The sequence below is a fragment of the Plasmopara halstedii genome (genome assembly GCF_900000015.1).
Source record: "Plasmopara halstedii genome assembly, contig: Scaffold_323, whole genome shotgun sequence".
NCBI lineage: Eukaryota > Oomycota > Peronosporomycetes > Peronosporales > Peronosporaceae > Plasmopara > Plasmopara halstedii.
Genome location: NW_020187244.1, coordinates 1599430 through 1617505, shown reverse-complemented (window position 1 = coordinate 1617505; position 18076 = coordinate 1599430). Strand labels below are relative to the sequence as shown.

Genomic DNA, 18076 nt, shown 5'->3' with positions numbered 1-18076 from the left:
AAAGAAACAAGACATTTGCCCAAAATTAAACAGATCTTGTAGGCTTTAAAGGGATACAAATAATCATAGTCATCATTCCACAAATTGTCCAGCTTACAGCTTAAGCGCAGTCGGCAAAGGCAAACTGAGTATTATAGCAAAGACGAGAGTAATTGGAGGCTTAAGATAACTGACCGGCTGTGCTAGATATTATAATTTTGCACGGATGATGTCATCTGCGCAAGATTTGCGAAACTGCGATTTTGATTTAGCGACGGAGGGATGCGAAAAATGGGATAATTCAAACTTGCTTTCGGGAATTGGGGTTGCCACACTGTGTTCAGCTCTCGCGAGTTTGTCCGACCCAGTGAAGATAGAGAGCCGATGTGCTTTTCATTCGAGCAACTATCCATCTTTGTTAGCAAGGAGCGATCTTGCTGTTGCAACATGGCGCGAAGAAACAACACCTTGGATTGTGGCAGCGCTACCTCGTGTTTGTGCACAAACATTCCACGCGGTAAACCAGGAGTCCATCGACGACGAGTGGCCGCAGTTGTCGATCCTTTCGTTACTATTGCATTAGTTCGTGCATTGCTTGCTGTGTAAAACTCATTCTCCATATAGTAGAAAGTTACAATCTGCTCCTCCAGTGTCTTCGAACAGTCCACAACGACAACCTCTTCAGCCAGTAGCTCCCATACAACGTCGTACTTACTAGTATGGACCGAAGCAGTGCCTTTAACATTTAAAAACAGAATGCGCTTACGAGTGACCAAAATGCACTGGTGAGTGTCTTTGAGGTCAATATGGCCCAAATATCCATCTGTACGATAACAACCCCCGCGTATCTTGCTCACAATCTCATCGCCCAAAGAATCTACGTACGAGTAAATTGTTAGTCGCTTTGTCCGCAGATCAATGTGGCGTGGCGGTCGGACCCGTATCAATAAGGCTTTCGTCCTCGGATCAATGGCATCACGTAGAGTAGTTGCAGTCGAGGCTGTAGCCAACGAGAATCCAAGCAGTGGCTTTAGCACAAGTCCAAATGCTCCTGCAATCAGGCCAGGTAATACACCACGAGCTCCGTTAATCTCAAACGAGTGAATTGGGGCCACCACGACACCTGAAAGACCTTGCACGAGACCTTGAAATATATGCCGCGTCGCTGGGTAGCCAGTGTATTCGTCCAATTTAATACAAGCTTCTGAGAGACCGAGCGAAAAGGCTGTCAAAATACGTGTATTGAAGTCTAAGAAGGTGTACACTGATGCACGCACGAGAGAGATCAAACCACGACCCAAGCCGAAAGCGAAAGCTTGGGGACTTCGCTGGTAAAGACCAAGCGCTGGCTTCGAAATGAAGTCCCGGAAACCGTTGCGCACATTCGTCCAGGCGATCATGGGGTTGCCCAGCACATCAACACTTCCAAGTATAACATATGCCTGGCGAAGTGCCTCACTTTGGTAATGAGATGCTAATCGTGTAGCCAAAGCATCCGGTTGGACAAAAGAATTACAAATGTGTAATGCTTTCAAATGAAATGAAGCATTTGCAATCTTAGACAGACTTGTTCCAATTGCATTCAGAATCAATCGAAGGGGGCCAACCGTGATCACTGATGAAACTTGCGACGATGACAGATCTGTCAATGCTACTGTATGCGATATTGACGACAAGCGGCCGTCGAGGATGGCGCCCGCACTATCACCAAACGAAAAGCTGACGGTAGCGCGGATAGGATCGATTTGAAATTCTTCAAAGTAAAGCTTTTTCTGTTCGCCGCTTCCAACAATGACACCGTAGTTACCGTATTTGGCTGCCGTAGAGCGCTGAATCTCCGCTGCTAAGGGAGTGCGCTGATTGTGACGTGGTTTGATTGGCTGCTGCTGAGTGCTATTTCTACGAGTGCCGGTATTTATGGATGACGTCGTCAAACTAGAAGCTGGCTTCACTGACATAGTGTTGTCTTTTTGAGCTGCTTCAAGCACCTTCACGGGTATTTCAAGACTGGAATTGAATTCCTTAAGCAACAAATGGCTGTACGCAGCTCGAGTGCCGTCACTGTCACTATTTCGTAGCAAATTTGCCTTCGTTTTCGCAGTTGTATCAGTTTTGCCGCTGCTACCATTTACTTTAAAATGTACCAGAAGCGGAAGCATTTGATATAACAGTGCGCCGTCGACGCGAATGTGCACCGGCAAAATGCTCACGCTGAAATGTCTGATAAAATCGATACCGGCGTACTCATCGTGCTTCACAAGGCCCACTTGCATAACGGGACCACTCATGCCTCCATTACTGACGATTCGAGATTGACCATTTGGATTTGAGAAGCGAAGAAACACTGGGTATGAGGTCCCCTGCAACTGGTTGTCAATTTGAATGTCACTCACCTTAAGACAGCATGCAAGAATCCGTGATTGGGTTTGGCGTTCGAGTCGTGACATTTCCTCAGCGCTGTCAGTAACCGAAGATTTGCTGTTGGATTGATCACCTTTCGAAAGTAAGACATCCAATGCGATACCAGACGCCGAAATGTACATTAGTTCCTTTGGGGCGTTGTCAACGATTGATATGCCCACACCTTGCAGATGCAATACTGCTTGCACTGTAGGAACTGCCACATAGCGCTTGAACAAGTGTAGAGCATTAATTTCACCCTTCTCCGTCATTATTGATTGATTATTGGTACTACTTTGCACTGCCCTCTCTTCACGTAATCGCGTATCTGTAAAACGCAGGACACGAGTTGGTCCATCAGTGGATAGTTCAATACCCAATGTGCCGCCGAGTGCATCGGGATATCGCTGAATGCGGTCCAAATCAAAACTCCCGATGCGCAATGGTCGACTATTATCACCAGCAGCGGACGGCAGCATGTCAACAACAAGCAAACGTTCTTCCGTTGGTTCATCCCAAGCATAATCTAGGCTGTGGTGTGGCAGTAAAATTTCGCTACGTCGAACACGGTGTTGGTGCATTCGAAGCGTTTCCAGCGAATAGTTTTCTACTCGATACGGCGGTGTTGTCGTACTTTCTTCTCGGAAATACACGCAAATGCTTGGAGTATCCAGCTTTAACGTAATCCGAACGAATTTGCTTTCCCGCGTGGACCCATGGCGCATCCGAATAGCATACTCACCAGACTCCACTAATGGGACCGCACCACTCCAAGACCAGCCATACTTTGCAAAACGACAACGGATTGTGCGTGTCTTAGCGTATCGAAGACTCCAATGGAAATCCGCAAATGCTCCAGATTCCAAGTGAACTATATGATAGAGCGGAGACAATTCTCCAGATCCCGGTATTGAGCCATTGGCGGTAGTTGCATTGATCTCCGGCAAATTTACTTTCGGCGACGAGTGACACACCTCGACTGCACTACTCATCGTGTTGACAAGTACGAAACGTGGCGTCAGCATGATCACCTTTGTTCGTGAGAATTGGCCTTTTGCTGGTAAAATTGAGTAGCCTATGCAAAATTTTCTACTCGCCTCGAAGTCAATTGCTTCTATTTCGCCGCTCGTGCCCACCTGGTCCAACATGAAAGAATTGGACCAACTTCGTTGCCCGTTCTCCTTCTTCACATTTGTGGCTGTAGTTTCGCTTTCACTACTGACTCGCAAACGAACGTGACTACGTTTCATTTTGTAACTCGAATGACATACTTGTAAAATCTGCAGTTGCCCAAGGTTTCGCAGGTCATGCTCGATCGACTTCGGCAGAAGGTCAAGCAAACCCTTGATAGGAGGTAAGCTTGGAAGAAGTCGCGGATGGCGTCTCTTGCGCTCGCCATCTGGAAGATTACGAGAAGCATGGCGATCACATGCAATGCGCTTTTGCGCAGTTTTATCATTTTCAAGAATAGGATGGATTATATGGGGATTCGATTCTCGACTAGATGCTTTCGCGCTTTGAATTTCTTTGAGTAAGATCTCGTCACGATCTAACCGTTTCTGTCCTGCTAACATTCTAACCATATCACAAGAAATAAGCTCAACTTTCAATATTGAATTTAAGGATACGTACGAGGTAGAGTGTTCCCATCCCATTCGATCTTTCTCGTATTCGTACTCTAATTTCAGACCCGTCAAATTAACGATCCAGTAAGGAACGTAAAGAATCAATTCCCGGCTGTAACCTTTCCTCACCCGAATATCTACATTGACATAAAGTCGCGCATTACTCACAAGGTCCTTCATGCCGATCCGAACAGAATTTGGTAAATCTTTTTTCAGCTCAAGCGTCTCACTCCAGTCGAATCTCTTCATTCGCACGCTTAACACAAGTGGCGTATCTTCACTCGACAAATGCCAAAAAAGGGAATCAGCGACATTGATGGTCCCGCGTTCCCGCAAACGCTGCTCGCGAGTCTCCCATCCAGCATGATCTCCTGCATTCGCCAGCGGCACGGCCTTAGCTGCAGGAGACCAATCACTTGGTGTTGCTAAGCAGAAGTCTAAGGGCCCAGCAGTTAGATTATGTACAATCAATGGCGGGTAAAATGAAAGGGTGCGATGATACAATGCATCGCTTGCGCTAGAAAGGCAAGCATTCATCATGAATGGACGGACAGGTCGATCACTATGCAGTCGTCGAAACTTGATCGTGCACTCAGTTTTAACGGATTCGTTAGTTCCCATCTGCGGCATATTCTCGAACGCAGAAACACTACTTCGATCGAAAAGCGGAAGTTTTACACGTTCTTTGGCGTAAGCCCTCGGTAGCATGCCAGTATCAGAACCGTCTACAGCAACCGTCTCATCGTTTATTGGAGGCCGCACCAATACATGCCATTCACTGTAGGATACTAAATGCACCGGAACAGGAACAACGGAGAAAGCCTTCACAATCTTCTTCCACACCGGAACCGTATGCTCTGGCATAATCCTTTCTGTTTCCGGCGACCTTGACATCGAAACTTGGGGAGAAACAAACTCGACTTCCAAGTCCGATGAAGTTTGATTTTCGAGAAGCAGAGTTGAACGCACCACAAAATATTTACACCCACGCTCCACGAACACATCAATGACGCACTCACACTTTCTTACTTGCGAAGCAACACTTTCAGCTTCAGTATCTACCAAAGCAAACATTCGCGAGTCAACTTGGTCAACAGGAATGTGCACTTCACTTTGCCATTTTCGTTTGAAATTCAACACATTGTCACTCGGATACTCCTCTTCAACAGCTATAAAAAGCTGCCGCTTGTTCGCGTTCGCATTAAGTCGACCAGGCTTTCGCTGTTTCTCGTCATAATGTATATGACTGCTGAATGGCACGTCGTGAAAGCGAAGTGGCTTCTCTTGACCAGGTGCGAGAAATTGCTCATCGCCTGATGTAAGCCAATACCTTAAAGGCATTCCAGTATTGTTTCGGATCCAGTATGTGGAATATTCAGTCATTTCACGCGAATCGCTCCCAGCATTGTGAACCCATCGCCAGGCCCGATCCGCAGCCACCAGATTTGCAATCAACGCATCGGTTAAATTTAACTGAAGAAGTGTATCTGATGACACTTTCAGTCTCCAAGGGAATGTCTCTGCGCGTTTTTTGTCATCAATATCACTTACTTCGTGATGATAGAGCATCATCTTAACGCTCCAAGGTTCGATAAGGGGCTCCATAGTTACAAGTCGTAAGTTCCGGTACTTTGCTTCAATCGTACAGCATGCAGCAACTTCCAGTATCGAGCTCGAATCAGCCCTCAAAACGAGCTCAATGTTTTTCGTCTCAAACTCGACAACTGGTGATGCTTGGTCAACGATATTGTTAATCAGGCAAAAGTGAACACGATTTAATAACACAGACATGCGCGTCAGTATATCATGCTGGACGCCTGATAAACTATCACGTTCAGCTACATCGACATCATCTGCACCAAAGTGGTGCGCGTACTCGGAATATTCTCCGACATCAGCACTGTCAAAATTATCTGCTGCTCCAAGCTGAGCAAGAAATATACCGCGAACTTCATTTTCCGCACGAAGCATATTTGTCAGGGTCGCAAAAACCTTTAGCAAAAGCGGTAAGTCTTGGTAGGAAATATGCGAAATAATCTGATCGATCTGCAAGGTCGGTTCTTGCCTTGCTAAAAGTATGCTTTGAAAAATTGATTCTGAGATACTCTTGTCGATAGGCACAGTGTCAATATAAACGCCATCTTTTGAGTCTTGAGCAATTTTTTTTGATGCAGTTACCTCAACTTCGATCCCTTGATTAATTGAATCTATGTTCTCACCACTTTCCGGATCGATATTTTCGGGGTCAGGTCGTGAGCATTGCCGCAGTGCAAGCCGAAAATCAGCTTCAAATTTCTCTACAAGCGTTCCTGTCTGGTAGATTGGTTTTTGTTGCTCGACATCGCTGACTGCTGGCACAAGAATCAACACCTCCACATCACTAAGCATAACCGATGCATTCACCAGCTCACAATGGTTTGGATCGGTAGCCAAATGAGTGCGAGCAAGTGTGCTGTCAAATTTAGCGTTCACATTACATGAAAACACGCATGCAGCCATGTCAGCTTTGCGATCGGTCGATACCATCCATATTTGCGAATTTGAGAGACATGCATTAACTTTCCATCGGGGAACACTAAACTGCTTGTTGTCAACAGCTTTGGCTGCTACCAATGCATCCACATTCAAGGCAGCAGAATTTTCAGAATCTTTTACAATTACACACGACGTGATACCTTCGGTTGGTTGGATTTCTACTGCACTTGTCGAAGTTAATATGCGTTGCAGCGGAGACATCGATGTAGATCGAACTGCAACAATATCCTCATTTGATACTTCGGATAGGCTATCAGTTCGTGGTCGAAGAAGAGAAAGAGGAATTTGCGCTTCTATCTTTTCTCCCCTCGCGCTAGCAACATCATCGTCAAAATATTCGGTGTTCTCAACTCCATCACATTTATTTGCCATTGCCTCATATAGCTGAAGCTCAAACTCATCTCTCTTCTTGCTTGCAGCTAAGAATATGTCAAAAACAAAGTGTTCTAATCGGAGGAGTGTCCGAGGAAGAAAGATGAAGCGTGCTGAAGATACAGATATTTCAAGCGAATTTGTCGTTACAGCAGATTTATCGCCGTCCACGAAGCTGTAGTCGCTCACCAATCGCCCTATTAATTGTGGTGAAGATTCGTTCTGTGTTGACGCTGGAGGCAGAAGTAACGCATGACCTATGGTATTTGTCGGTATCTGCGAGCTAATAGACGCAGCAGAAGTGAGGTCGTATAAATGCTTGGCAGGCGATCCAGGAACAGGGCCATACAAATGAGTCAGGAAGGTCTGCAATGGGCAATGCAAGCATATCAAAACACTGGACATTTTTGACGAAAAAATGATTGATAAAGTACTTACTGTAGAATCAGCGATTTTGTCACAGAAGATGGCCTTATCCAAGGAGAAGTCGCATTGGAAATGGGACTGGCTGTCCCTCAACAACGTGCAATTCAAATTTAGCACTACGTCTGCCTTACATGATACAAAGTCAAATTCACCAATAACACAGCACGGAATTTCATTTGAAGTGCTTTCTCCTTGCCCCGTATGAAATGATTTTTCTTGAGTCATAAATGACGCCCCTCCAATGCTTGCACGAGACGACACTTCATCTGGTAAATCGATAATATTTTTCATCCACACCTCAAATTCTTGAGGTGCCTCGGAAAACGAAATAAGTGCAACTTTCAACTCAACAAGAAAGAAATGAATCGTCACTTGTCCCCAGGTCACAGTTACGTCCATTTGAGCCGGCAAAGTATCTTTTAAATGTCCATCCTTTTCGCGTAGGCTACCGAATAAACTTATCGACTCTGCTCTATCCACATTTTGATGCACTCTCTTAGCTGTGTCAGCCAAGGAAATAATCGTTTCATGATATATTTCCTGCACCAAGCACACGATTGCCTCGCTAACATTTAAACAAACAGGATTAATCTTCAAGTCCAGCACGATCTCTGGAATGGTGCACATGTTTCGACCAATACTAGAATTGCTTTTCTCCGCCTGTATAGATGTCATGCATCGCATCTGAAAGCCTGACCGCTCAAGAATTGAAATTTGATTTGCAATGGACCTGATTTGAAATTCGTCAACTGCGACGTTTACTTGACATAAAATTCCTGCACACTCTTCATCTGAAGCTGAGACATTTGAATTTTCTTGCCTCAATGTGACAGCAATTATTCCTAAGTCTAAAATGATGCCTTGAGATGGCATAGGCTGCAGTGATTTTCGCAATGAGATTGAGGGGAAGACAACAGATGGATGACAGAGCGTGATGTCCAAATCGAAGCCGTCAAGGAGTCGGGCAATTACTGATAGCATGTCATCGCCATTTGTAGAATCATTGCTGTGATTACATTGCTTATTGAAGTCAGCATCATCGACAGTACCCTCTTGTGAAAGTCTCTGAGTATTTTTCGTCTTTAAGTTGAGCTGTACAGGTTCTCTGTTTGAGGCATCGACTGCGTCAAAGAATGGAGTTGAATTTTCAAAGGGACGATCAGAAAACGGAGTTAATCGCGCAGTCAGCTTTTTTTCGACATTTAGCGAGTCCACCCGCTTATGATGCTGTACCATGACGCCAGCATCAAGACATGATTGCTTCTCTGGATAAAAGCGAGCATATAGCGGACCATCAAGTAGACACTTTGCCAGATTCTCCATAAATTCGGGTTGTGCAAGCAGACGAATGGGTCGCACTGAAATACATAATTTTGATTTCGCTAGTTTTTCGAGTTCTGAGGGGGCAAGTGACTTTGAGTCCAAATGAAAGCACATTAAGCACTCAACACTCAAAATATGCCTTTCACCCATCGAGGACGCACCTGATCCAATAATTTCGATATAGTCAAAAGATGAGGCCACGAACCTGCGATATGCAGAATCATTGATTTCAGAGTCCTCTTTCTGACGTAGACGCCGAATCGAAGTAAGATCAAACACCCTCACGTCACCCAATAAGCCTGAAAATTTGATCTGCCTCCCTTTATCTGTGCTTACATGCAATTGGGAGCTAAGAAATGCCACAGAAACGATGGACTCTCCACCATCAAGAAGGCAAAGAGAAACAGAGTGTAGTCGGAGGCAAAACTTCAGCGCGCAAGAAACAGGTCTACTGTCTTCAGGTAATAATGAAGCGGATTCTCGTTGATCAAATGACTGACCAAAGATGTTTCTCCTGGCTCGTTCCAGATCTGCGCGAACAGACTCGGTGAGATTTACTGGTATCGAGTATTCTTGTTCAATAGTGGGTGCAAGCTCGACAGGAGGCGGAAAGCCGCCATCAGTACGACTTTGCGACAAATCGGGAACCGTTCTCAGCTGCGAAGATGACTGTTCAAATAGCTCCAATAGTGAGCACACGTATGATTGATCAAAGATAAATTGCACCGAGCCAAGATGTATATCTACTTCCCGTAGCACCTCTTTGCCGCTGCACTGTTCGTTAAAAGAGCTAAAAGCAAGCTTCAACACCGTTTCGGGTGCTGAAGAGGCTTCCGATCGTGATCTGTCACCAAGTCTCGCACTGCCACCGTGAGTGATCACTGGTCTTTGTTTTGTTGGTTGTCTGCGCTTGGGAAAGTAGCCAGGAAAGATCCTATCAAGGCCCGATGGTGATGTTATCGAAAACGGTGCAGCAATTGATGGGCACGAAAAAAGCAAGAACTGTGAAGACCGGCCGCTAGAGTAAGAAATGTCTTCGACTTCAAACGACGTCAAGCTTACATTTACTTGAGTAGATAAAGTCTTCTGACTAGCGCGAATTCGAAAACCTTGGAGCTTCAAATTTATGCTGCCATTGTCAGCAGGGTCAACATCAAAATCACCGGAGTCGATAAGATAGGGAGATAGTTCAGGCAACCGAGGTTTTTCTAGCTGCATCACTATCAAAGGAACAGTGAAGGAGCATACGAAAAATCGACGATCAAGCAGCTTTGAGCTTCGGTTAGGGGAACTAGGTCGGAGCCGATTTCGTGCTGTAATCTTTGGCTGTGAAGAAGTGCTACTTATGTTCAGCTCGGCTGTCGTTGTATCAATAGAAAAAAGTGGCTCCGGTCCACCTGCACCATTACTTGGCGTGGCTAGATCCACGTTACCACTGGTGATGCTAAACCATGTGTCATCACTTTCAATGCTTGAGTCTTTGTCGGAATCATCTCCATTATCTGGCAATACACCGGCAAGTGACGGTGGATTAAAGTCTGTATTTCTCAACATAAATTTATTTATTGTTGACGCGCTGACACAATCATCCTTCCTTACTGCGTCAGTCATCTCGTCTGAATTTGACAATTCCCAATCAAAACTTTTATATGCTGGAGCGTCAAATTCACCTTTTCGATATTCTTGCGACTTATAAAGTTTCTCAGTGTTTGTAACGCTAAAACGACCGGCCAGTGCCACAAGCTGGAAGTACTTCTCGAGTGAAACGTTAAAAGTTAAGGCTGGAAGGTCCGCATGGACGTAAAAACGTGTCAGCGTGGCATCAAGCGGCAGACTTGACATACGAATGGTGAAGTTGATGTTAAAGCGTTCAATCAGCTCGTACCCTTTTTCCTCGTCGTAATTGTTTGGCATGAACTTCAAAAAGGAAGTAGGCTGTGAAGTCATCCCGTTGCCTCCGGCACCAGAATCGTGTGCCATGATCGTATTTCCGTATGGAATTATTAACACATGAATATCTGTCACAGACAGGCTAAACTTGTCATAGAACTCCTCTTTCCATCGACCCGCACCCTCTCCTTTCTCTACTTCGTCGGATAAGTGCTGAACAAACGACGTGTTTGGATCTACCCCATGAAAATAAGATGGACTTCGTAGATAATCTGGTTCTGATTTACTCAAAAGCGGATTATCATCCAGATTGATACCCCTTCGCTTTTTGTCCTTTTGACAGAGATGATCAGTACGTAGATTGATCCGTCCTAAATCCACTACAAGTCGGGCACAGCTGTAGTCGGTGTCACTCTCAGGAACAATGATAACCGGTGCTTGTATCCGAAGATCCATGGCCAATGCGACTCGATTGTCCATCACGTGATTTAATTTAGCTTCTGTTCGAGTTTTCAAATTGACAATATTATTGAATGAAGCAACCTCAAGTTCTTCCCACAATCCTAATCTGCCAGGAGTTTCCAAAAATTTTGCTAAGCGACCCCAACATCGCGCTGTTGGTGACATCACAATTTCCAAGGGCTCCATATGAATAAACAGTGACGCATCTGCATTAGAATTGACTGGATGCATCTCAAAGCTCATCAAAAAAACAACACCAGATAGTTTGCTGACGTTAATGTCATCTCCGTCGCCAGTCGGATGAATACTCTGTTTTCTTGTCACTAAGCGGGAAAATGCAGAACTTTCTGCACTCTCATCGAACGCCTCAATACTTTGCAACGACATATCCACTACCACCGTTTCATCCTTTGCTACAGCAGCTAGTTGCAAATGAGAAAAAGTTCCCAGCAGGAATTCAGTGGGAGTATACTTTAGCCCGTAATGTGGGTCATCACGAAGCAGCAGTACATTGGTCTCTGGGTCACTGGCCAATGTGAGTGAACCACGCTGCAGTGATATTGTGATCCGAAAAAGCTCGCTGAGTTCTATCTGGGACTCACCATCCGACAGACTGTCCTGTCCACCCGGCTCATGAAGGTTATGCGCGCGTTTTTTCAGGCGCCGAGAAGGTTCTTCTAGTATGTTAAATAATTCTCGGAGCTCCACTTCAGGGATGATTCGACGGGGCATCTGCCCTTCTTCTGTAGAAGATACAGCCAACCTAGACGTCCAGCCGAACATCCACGCACCCCAGGATCGGTAGCGAATTTCAGCTGGTACACTAGTTTCAGTAATGTCCGTGTCTAGAGACGCGGTATCTGAGAAGTCTCGGGAAGTATGTGACGGGGGCGTCGGCAGTCGATGTCGATCACGAGTTGCGCGCAAGGCTTGATATTTTTGAATCTCAAGATCGCCTAAGTAACGAAAAAATAGTATATCTTCAATACTTCGACGACGTTCAATTTCTTCAAGCCCTCCGTCGACCTCGAGAAATGAAAGTTTGGGCATGTCACTGACATGAATATCGTCATCATTATCATCGCTGTCAAAATTGACGTAATCCATATCTGAAAGCTCCAAGAGCTGACGTGATTTGTGCTGCCACAATGTCACATAATGCTTTCGGTCTTCTCGCCGTTTCTGCATGAATTCCCAAGTCCATTGTCGCTTTTTTATTCTTAAATCTTCCGTTACTGAGGTGATAGCATATTTCCACCATTGTGCAGGTTCATCAAGCACATTTGCTTGCGGTCTAAACTTGCGAAACCGATAATATTTTCTGTGATAAGTCTGAGCTTGAAGCACTGACGCTAGGTATAGTAGATCACAGTACTGCGATTCTTCTAGTCGAAAAGCTATGTCATAAATCTTGACATCTACCTCAAATTTTGGCACGTTTGTGTCAAAAACATCGCGATTTACAATAAGCCTCGCATTGGCATCAACAGGTTTCAGAATGAAATGGTGCTGTTGTTGAGACGGATACAGTTGCATATGATGATAATGTCGATCATCAAATCGTTTTGGAATTGATCGGCTAAAAGCGTTTAAAAACTCTTCCACAGAGCACGTCTCTAAGTCAAGTTGGTGGTCACGTTGCAACTTACAGTCTGGGTTGCAATACACACTTAAGTGATTAAGATCCACACTCTTGTAGATTCGTGGTTCATTGCTCTTCGACGTATCTACGTATGTTGGTTGCCAGTGAGAATTAGTTGATTGCACGTGCACCGACTCGATCGCGAGACCCACGGCGAATGGATGTTCCCCTGTGCTGTAATCCTCTATGCGAATATGGATTCGACGAATATGTAGCTCTAAATTGTCAATTATCTTATTGATTAATCTGGCTGCAAATCCGTCTTCAGTACTTCCTATTTCAGCTCCTTCGGTCGTTTGCTTATGGCGCTTAGCTTGTGTGTAAAGCTCCTCCAACATCCTTTTTTGAAGCGTAAACTCATCCATGTGGCGCATAACAGAGTCAATATCCTCTTCTGTTCGTAAAAGTAAATATACGTCATCTACGGTGGCTACCACCGAATCAGACTGAAGGCGATTCCATGGGATCTTCAGTTCAATGGAGCCCACGATACCACGCACTAGCTTAACAGCAGGGAAATCTGCCAAGACTTCGGATCTAATCTCCAGTTCTGTGAGAACTACGTACCCTGACCACACTGCCACATTGATTTTGTCACTACTAAAACACTTTGGCTCGATATAGCTGCCCAATGCGCTTGTCAAGAGTCCCGTCACCAGTGTCTCGAACATGGCAATAAGTGGTGTGACGTACATCCGTCAGTGTCATCAAGTCAAAATGTTTTGTGACATTAGCACAAGCACACGAGCAAGGGGGAGAAATATACCGGTTATAATAACGTCCCATAACTTGGGAGCATGGAAAGCGTGGATGCTGCGCTGCGATACTTGCAGCGGCAGTTCGCAAGCGTAGCAAGTGACGAAGTACAATGGAATGAAGAGCGTCAGAAATTGCAGGCACAAGTGCGTGAGCTAGAAGATCAGCGCAGTGAGCAAGAGCAGGCTTATAAGGATGCCATGATGCGTGTAAAGATGTTAGAGTTTGCGCTGCGACAGGAGCGTGGCCGTTATTTAGCATCACCTGCTGAAGTATCGAGTACAGGAGGATCATCTACTAAGCCTTATTGCGAAAGTTCTGAGGCCACGCGGGGTTTGGGGGCTACTCGCTCCAAGTCTGCTCGTATAGCCGAGCACCCATCGCCAGCACCGTCACCTGCGGGTAGTCCTAAGACATACAGCGTTATTAGAGCAGATAGCAGGAATAAAAGTGGGTCCATTACACCTAAAAACTCTCAAGGCAAGGGAATGGAGATTTCGCGACCCCGTATGATGACTAGGACGGCGTCTGGACGAGATGCGGAGCGCGAAGCGAATAAGGGCGCGTCATTGCGTGAGGTTGAACGAGAAATGAATAGATTGGCTTCAGGAACTGGGCGCGAAGTAGAGCGTGAGATGAACAGATCGGCTTCGGCGTCAGGAAGGGAGGTAGATCGCGTTGAACGTACGTCTGAAAATATACATCTTGAGCTGCTCAACCCCTTGACATTCGTTGGTTTTGCTCGATTAATGTCTAGGAAATATTGAACCAACCAAGCTATTAAAACCGGTTGTAATTGCTAATGCTTCCAAGGGGTCGTACCGACCGCACAAGTTGAAGCTCAAGCTGTCTGGACATATGGTACACAACTTGTGCATGCCCAACTTCGGATGATCATAATTTAATTATGCTTGAGTTCTTCTTTATAGGATGGAGTGCGAGCGCTTGCATTTCACCCAACCGAGCCATTGTTAGTGTCAGGCAGCGAAGACTGCACGGTGAAGGTGTGGAATCTTTCAAGCGTAGCCAATGGACCTCCATCGCAGCGTGCGATCGAGGTAGACTCGATTGTAACAATGCGAACCCACACACATAGCGTGCTTGCACTGGCTGTGCTTAGTGCAGATAACTCTGAGTGTCCACCTGGTCGAGTGGGTACATTCGTGTCGGCAGGTCGTGATGGAACACTCCATTTGTTTCAATTGCCATCCACAGAGACGGACAAACCTGAGCCTTATACGTATCAGGAATATGAGGGCATGAAAATGGATATGGTGAAAGATGCTCACAGCGATGCAATATGGGATCTGCATGCGCATCCGCTTTCAAATATTTTGTTTTCAGCTGGAGCTGATGGCATTGTGCGAACTTGGGGAGTTATGTCAGGTATGCAAGCGGGTGAAGTTGAGGCCAGTGAATGCCTAAATTCTGTTTCTCATACCGTTTTCTTTTCTGCTATACGATAGAGCTGACGCCTCAAGGTGAGCTTCGATGCTCAAGTAAAATCAACTCAAATGGAACTGGTTAGTGATTTATCAGAGCGAGTTGTTTTAAGCTACAAGTTCTCTAACTTATTTGGAATCGTTCGGTCAGGTCCGAGCATTGGTAGCTCATTAATGCCAACCTCAGTTCACTCTATGCTTACGGATCCAAAAACGTGCATTGTTGGTTACACAAATGGATCTATTGCCCAATTTGACTTTGCTGCTGAGCGCGTAATTCAGTTGACAAGAGCAATAGATGTTGACACAATTGGTCGCAGAGGCCAAGTAAATAAGGTATGCGTGTTTGATGATTGCGCTTACTGCAAATATTTCAATATCTATGTTTGTTTTGTAGTTGAGTGTGCATCCGACAATGCCGGTCGCTATTGCTGCTCACCAAGACCGAAAAATTCGGATGTACGACATGCGAGCAGGTGGGAACGATTGCTTGTGTAATTATCGACCTTGTAATGAAATTTATACTTTTGTGTTTTGCTTAATGTAGGCGAGTGTGTCGGGTCTTTGACTGCTCACCAGGATTCTGTCACATCCATTTCAGTAGATGCAGCAGGATTATATCTTGCGTCCGGAGGTACAAATAAATGTTGCTTTGTATGCTAGAGAGCTCTTTATTTATCATTTTTAACCAATTTTGTAGGCCATGACGGCTCATTGCGTATCTGGTCAGTCAGTGACCGGCATTGCGTGTTTGAGCAATCGGTGCGTGTGCTAAATTGGGTATCTCTATTGATTGCTGAAACTGATGAATGTGTATAGGCACACCGACCGAAGATGGGCGAGGCTACGCACTCAGTAACGTATCACCCGTCCCGCAACTTCATCGCAACGGGAGGTGCAGACAGTACAATAAAGATCTTTCAATGAGCTGCATAGCAACTTAAGTGAACGATATTACCGCTCGAGTACTCAGTGCCGTCGAGCTTGCCGTGTGATGCGACGATAGCTATGTATTACATGGCTGACATGTGGAATAGACAAATATGACTTGATACTTAACGTGTATGCTGTGATACTCTATAAGACAAAAGAAATTAATCCATACCCGAAAAAAAGTAAGAGAGTGCGTACTGATTCGTTCGTGCAGCATATTTTCTTTCACACATCAGAATTTCATTACTCAAGATAATGAGCGTATTTATATTACATCAGAACCAGAATTAATTTGAGAAGATATACCAAGAGAAGAAGGCTTGTTGACACGATTCCCACATGCACATCAATCATTTGTACATCGCTGACCTTCTGTTTATAATTATCCAGCCATACCGAAATACCTCTTGAGTCAAATGGATTCTAAGGAAGTCTGCTTTACCGAGATGCTCTCCTAGTAGCGTGCAGCGGGGCTGCCGTAGCTCTTTGCTTAGATAAAGGTCACTAAGGTCATTGACCTTACGTTCTATACTATGACCAGTACGAGTGTAGCGAATCGCAATCTGCTACCTCCAAGAGTTCTAAAAACTTAACCCGAGGCAAATGCATTCTTCCATTCAAAATTGAAGCTTTATTTATATGTTTTATTTGCGGCTAACAAAAACCCTAGGATTTCCTGATTAAATAGAAAAACCTTATTATTATTCATAACTACTGGCAGTCCTTCTTGTTACGGTTTAGCCACACCATTGTGTGATTACACCGACTTGTGTAATCGACACCTTTGTACGGTCACACCATTTTGTGTAAACCACCCTTCATACCAAGGGACGTGTAACCCCGTTACACCCACCCATCAAAATGGTAAATACTCAAAATTCACATCGAACTGTCGAGGATCGCGTATTTGAGACACCGATAACGTCCCTAAGACCATTTCTATGCATTCTCTGAACGATAAGGCCACAATGACACGAAAAATCAGCTGATTCCGAGGGCGTTCGCGGGCAGAGCTCTTCTTCGTCTCCTGCACGCGGTGCAACTCCGAACAGTACGTCCGTGGCTTCACGGGAAGCACATCACAGGCCCTCGGCAACCGGGCGCCACACACCGTACCCGCCACGGGCAACAGATTCCTCGGTGAGGATTCGGAGGAAGTCGACTACGAGTCGGATAGTCCTTTCCCAGGATGGGAAGAAGTGAAGGAGTACGCCAACGGCGAGACGTGGGCCCTGCTCGAACCTTGCGGACACCATGCCGGATCTCTCGACCCCCAGGAGAAGTGGTATTATTACCAATTGCCTCGACGAAGCTTATGAGCAGCAGTTGGAGGCTGCTCACAGGGCGGCTCTTATGCGCTTGTATCTACGTCCGGCTCATGTGGAATACAGCTTCTGCTCGGCGAACCCCCGCTACTGAAGCGAAAGACGCGATCACTCGATCGTTAGATATCTACGTATTCGGACCCCGGCCACTACGCAAGCCGAGCTCGACCAACGAACAATTCTCCAAGCTCGCTTCTTGGTACCTCAAGATGTTGCAATGGATAGGTATCGTGCTCGACATCGCGCTCAAAGAAAAGGCGCTCCTATACCAGCAATAATGGCTATTTCTGTAGTACTCGCCCTGGCGAAACCGCTGCGGATGATGAAGGCCTCTTTGAGCGATGGGTGCAAAGACACCGGAAACTTTTCTCGCTGTCTAACTTACATCGAAGCCACACAGTAGTGAATGTGCACGTAGAAAGCAATCTTCAATTTGAGTTCGCCAAATCAAGGCGCAATACCGACTTCCTGCGTATTGTCGCCCTGCGACTTATGAAGTAATCCATCACGGCCCGCGAACTCTGTGGTTTTTCATTTGGGTGACTCTACGACCACAGCAGCTCAGGGCCATAGCTTGGCTCAGCTCATGGCAAATCAGCTTTCCCGGCTATTGTCGAGAAGCGCGGAGCGTCATGATTCTTCTGATCATAAGCGTTCACGACGTCTGGGTATTCTTGCCGAAGTGGGACCTCAAACTCCCACGAGTTATCGGAATTTGGGTATCCCCGTCACTTCACAAGATACTGGGTTTGACCTTGTCGACGACGTCGAGCCACAAGGCGTTCCACGTCATAGTGGACGCCACCGTTCTCATCCAGAAATGTCAAATACAGAAGATGACAACTTGGTCGATCGCCGTCCGGTGACTTGTGATGCTCTTCGAGCTCTGGAGGACAAGGTCCGTCGTCATCGGCACACTGCCGAGCATCGTGCCGAGGTCACATATCGCTGTGCGGAAGACCTCTT

At 45.7% G+C, this 18076-nt stretch overlaps 2 protein-coding genes across 2 annotated transcripts; one reads left to right on the top strand and one right to left on the bottom strand.

Moving 5' to 3' along the window:
* Positions 1-182: 182 nt before the first annotated feature.
* On the bottom strand, positions 183-13325 carry PHALS_08818 (Vacuolar protein sorting-associated protein; the record flags this gene model as incomplete). Its single annotated transcript, XM_024724235.1, has 3 exons — positions 183-3954; positions 4012-7277; positions 7350-13325. The coding sequence occupies 3 exons, from the start codon at positions 13323-13325 to the stop codon at positions 183-185; spliced, it is 13014 nt and encodes a 4337-aa protein (XP_024575133.1).
* A 126-nt stretch (positions 13326-13451) lies between these two features.
* Positions 13452-15779, top strand: PHALS_08817 (Cell-cycle nuclear protein, contains WD-40 repeats; the record flags this gene model as incomplete). Its single annotated transcript, XM_024724234.1, has 9 exons — positions 13452-14094; positions 14168-14271; positions 14340-14796; positions 14877-14933; positions 15004-15188; positions 15250-15328; positions 15400-15486; positions 15553-15614; positions 15672-15779. 9 exons carry the CDS (start codon positions 13452-13454, stop codon positions 15777-15779), a joined length of 1782 nt encoding a protein of 593 aa, XP_024575132.1.
* Positions 15780-18076: the final 2297 nt, after the last annotated feature.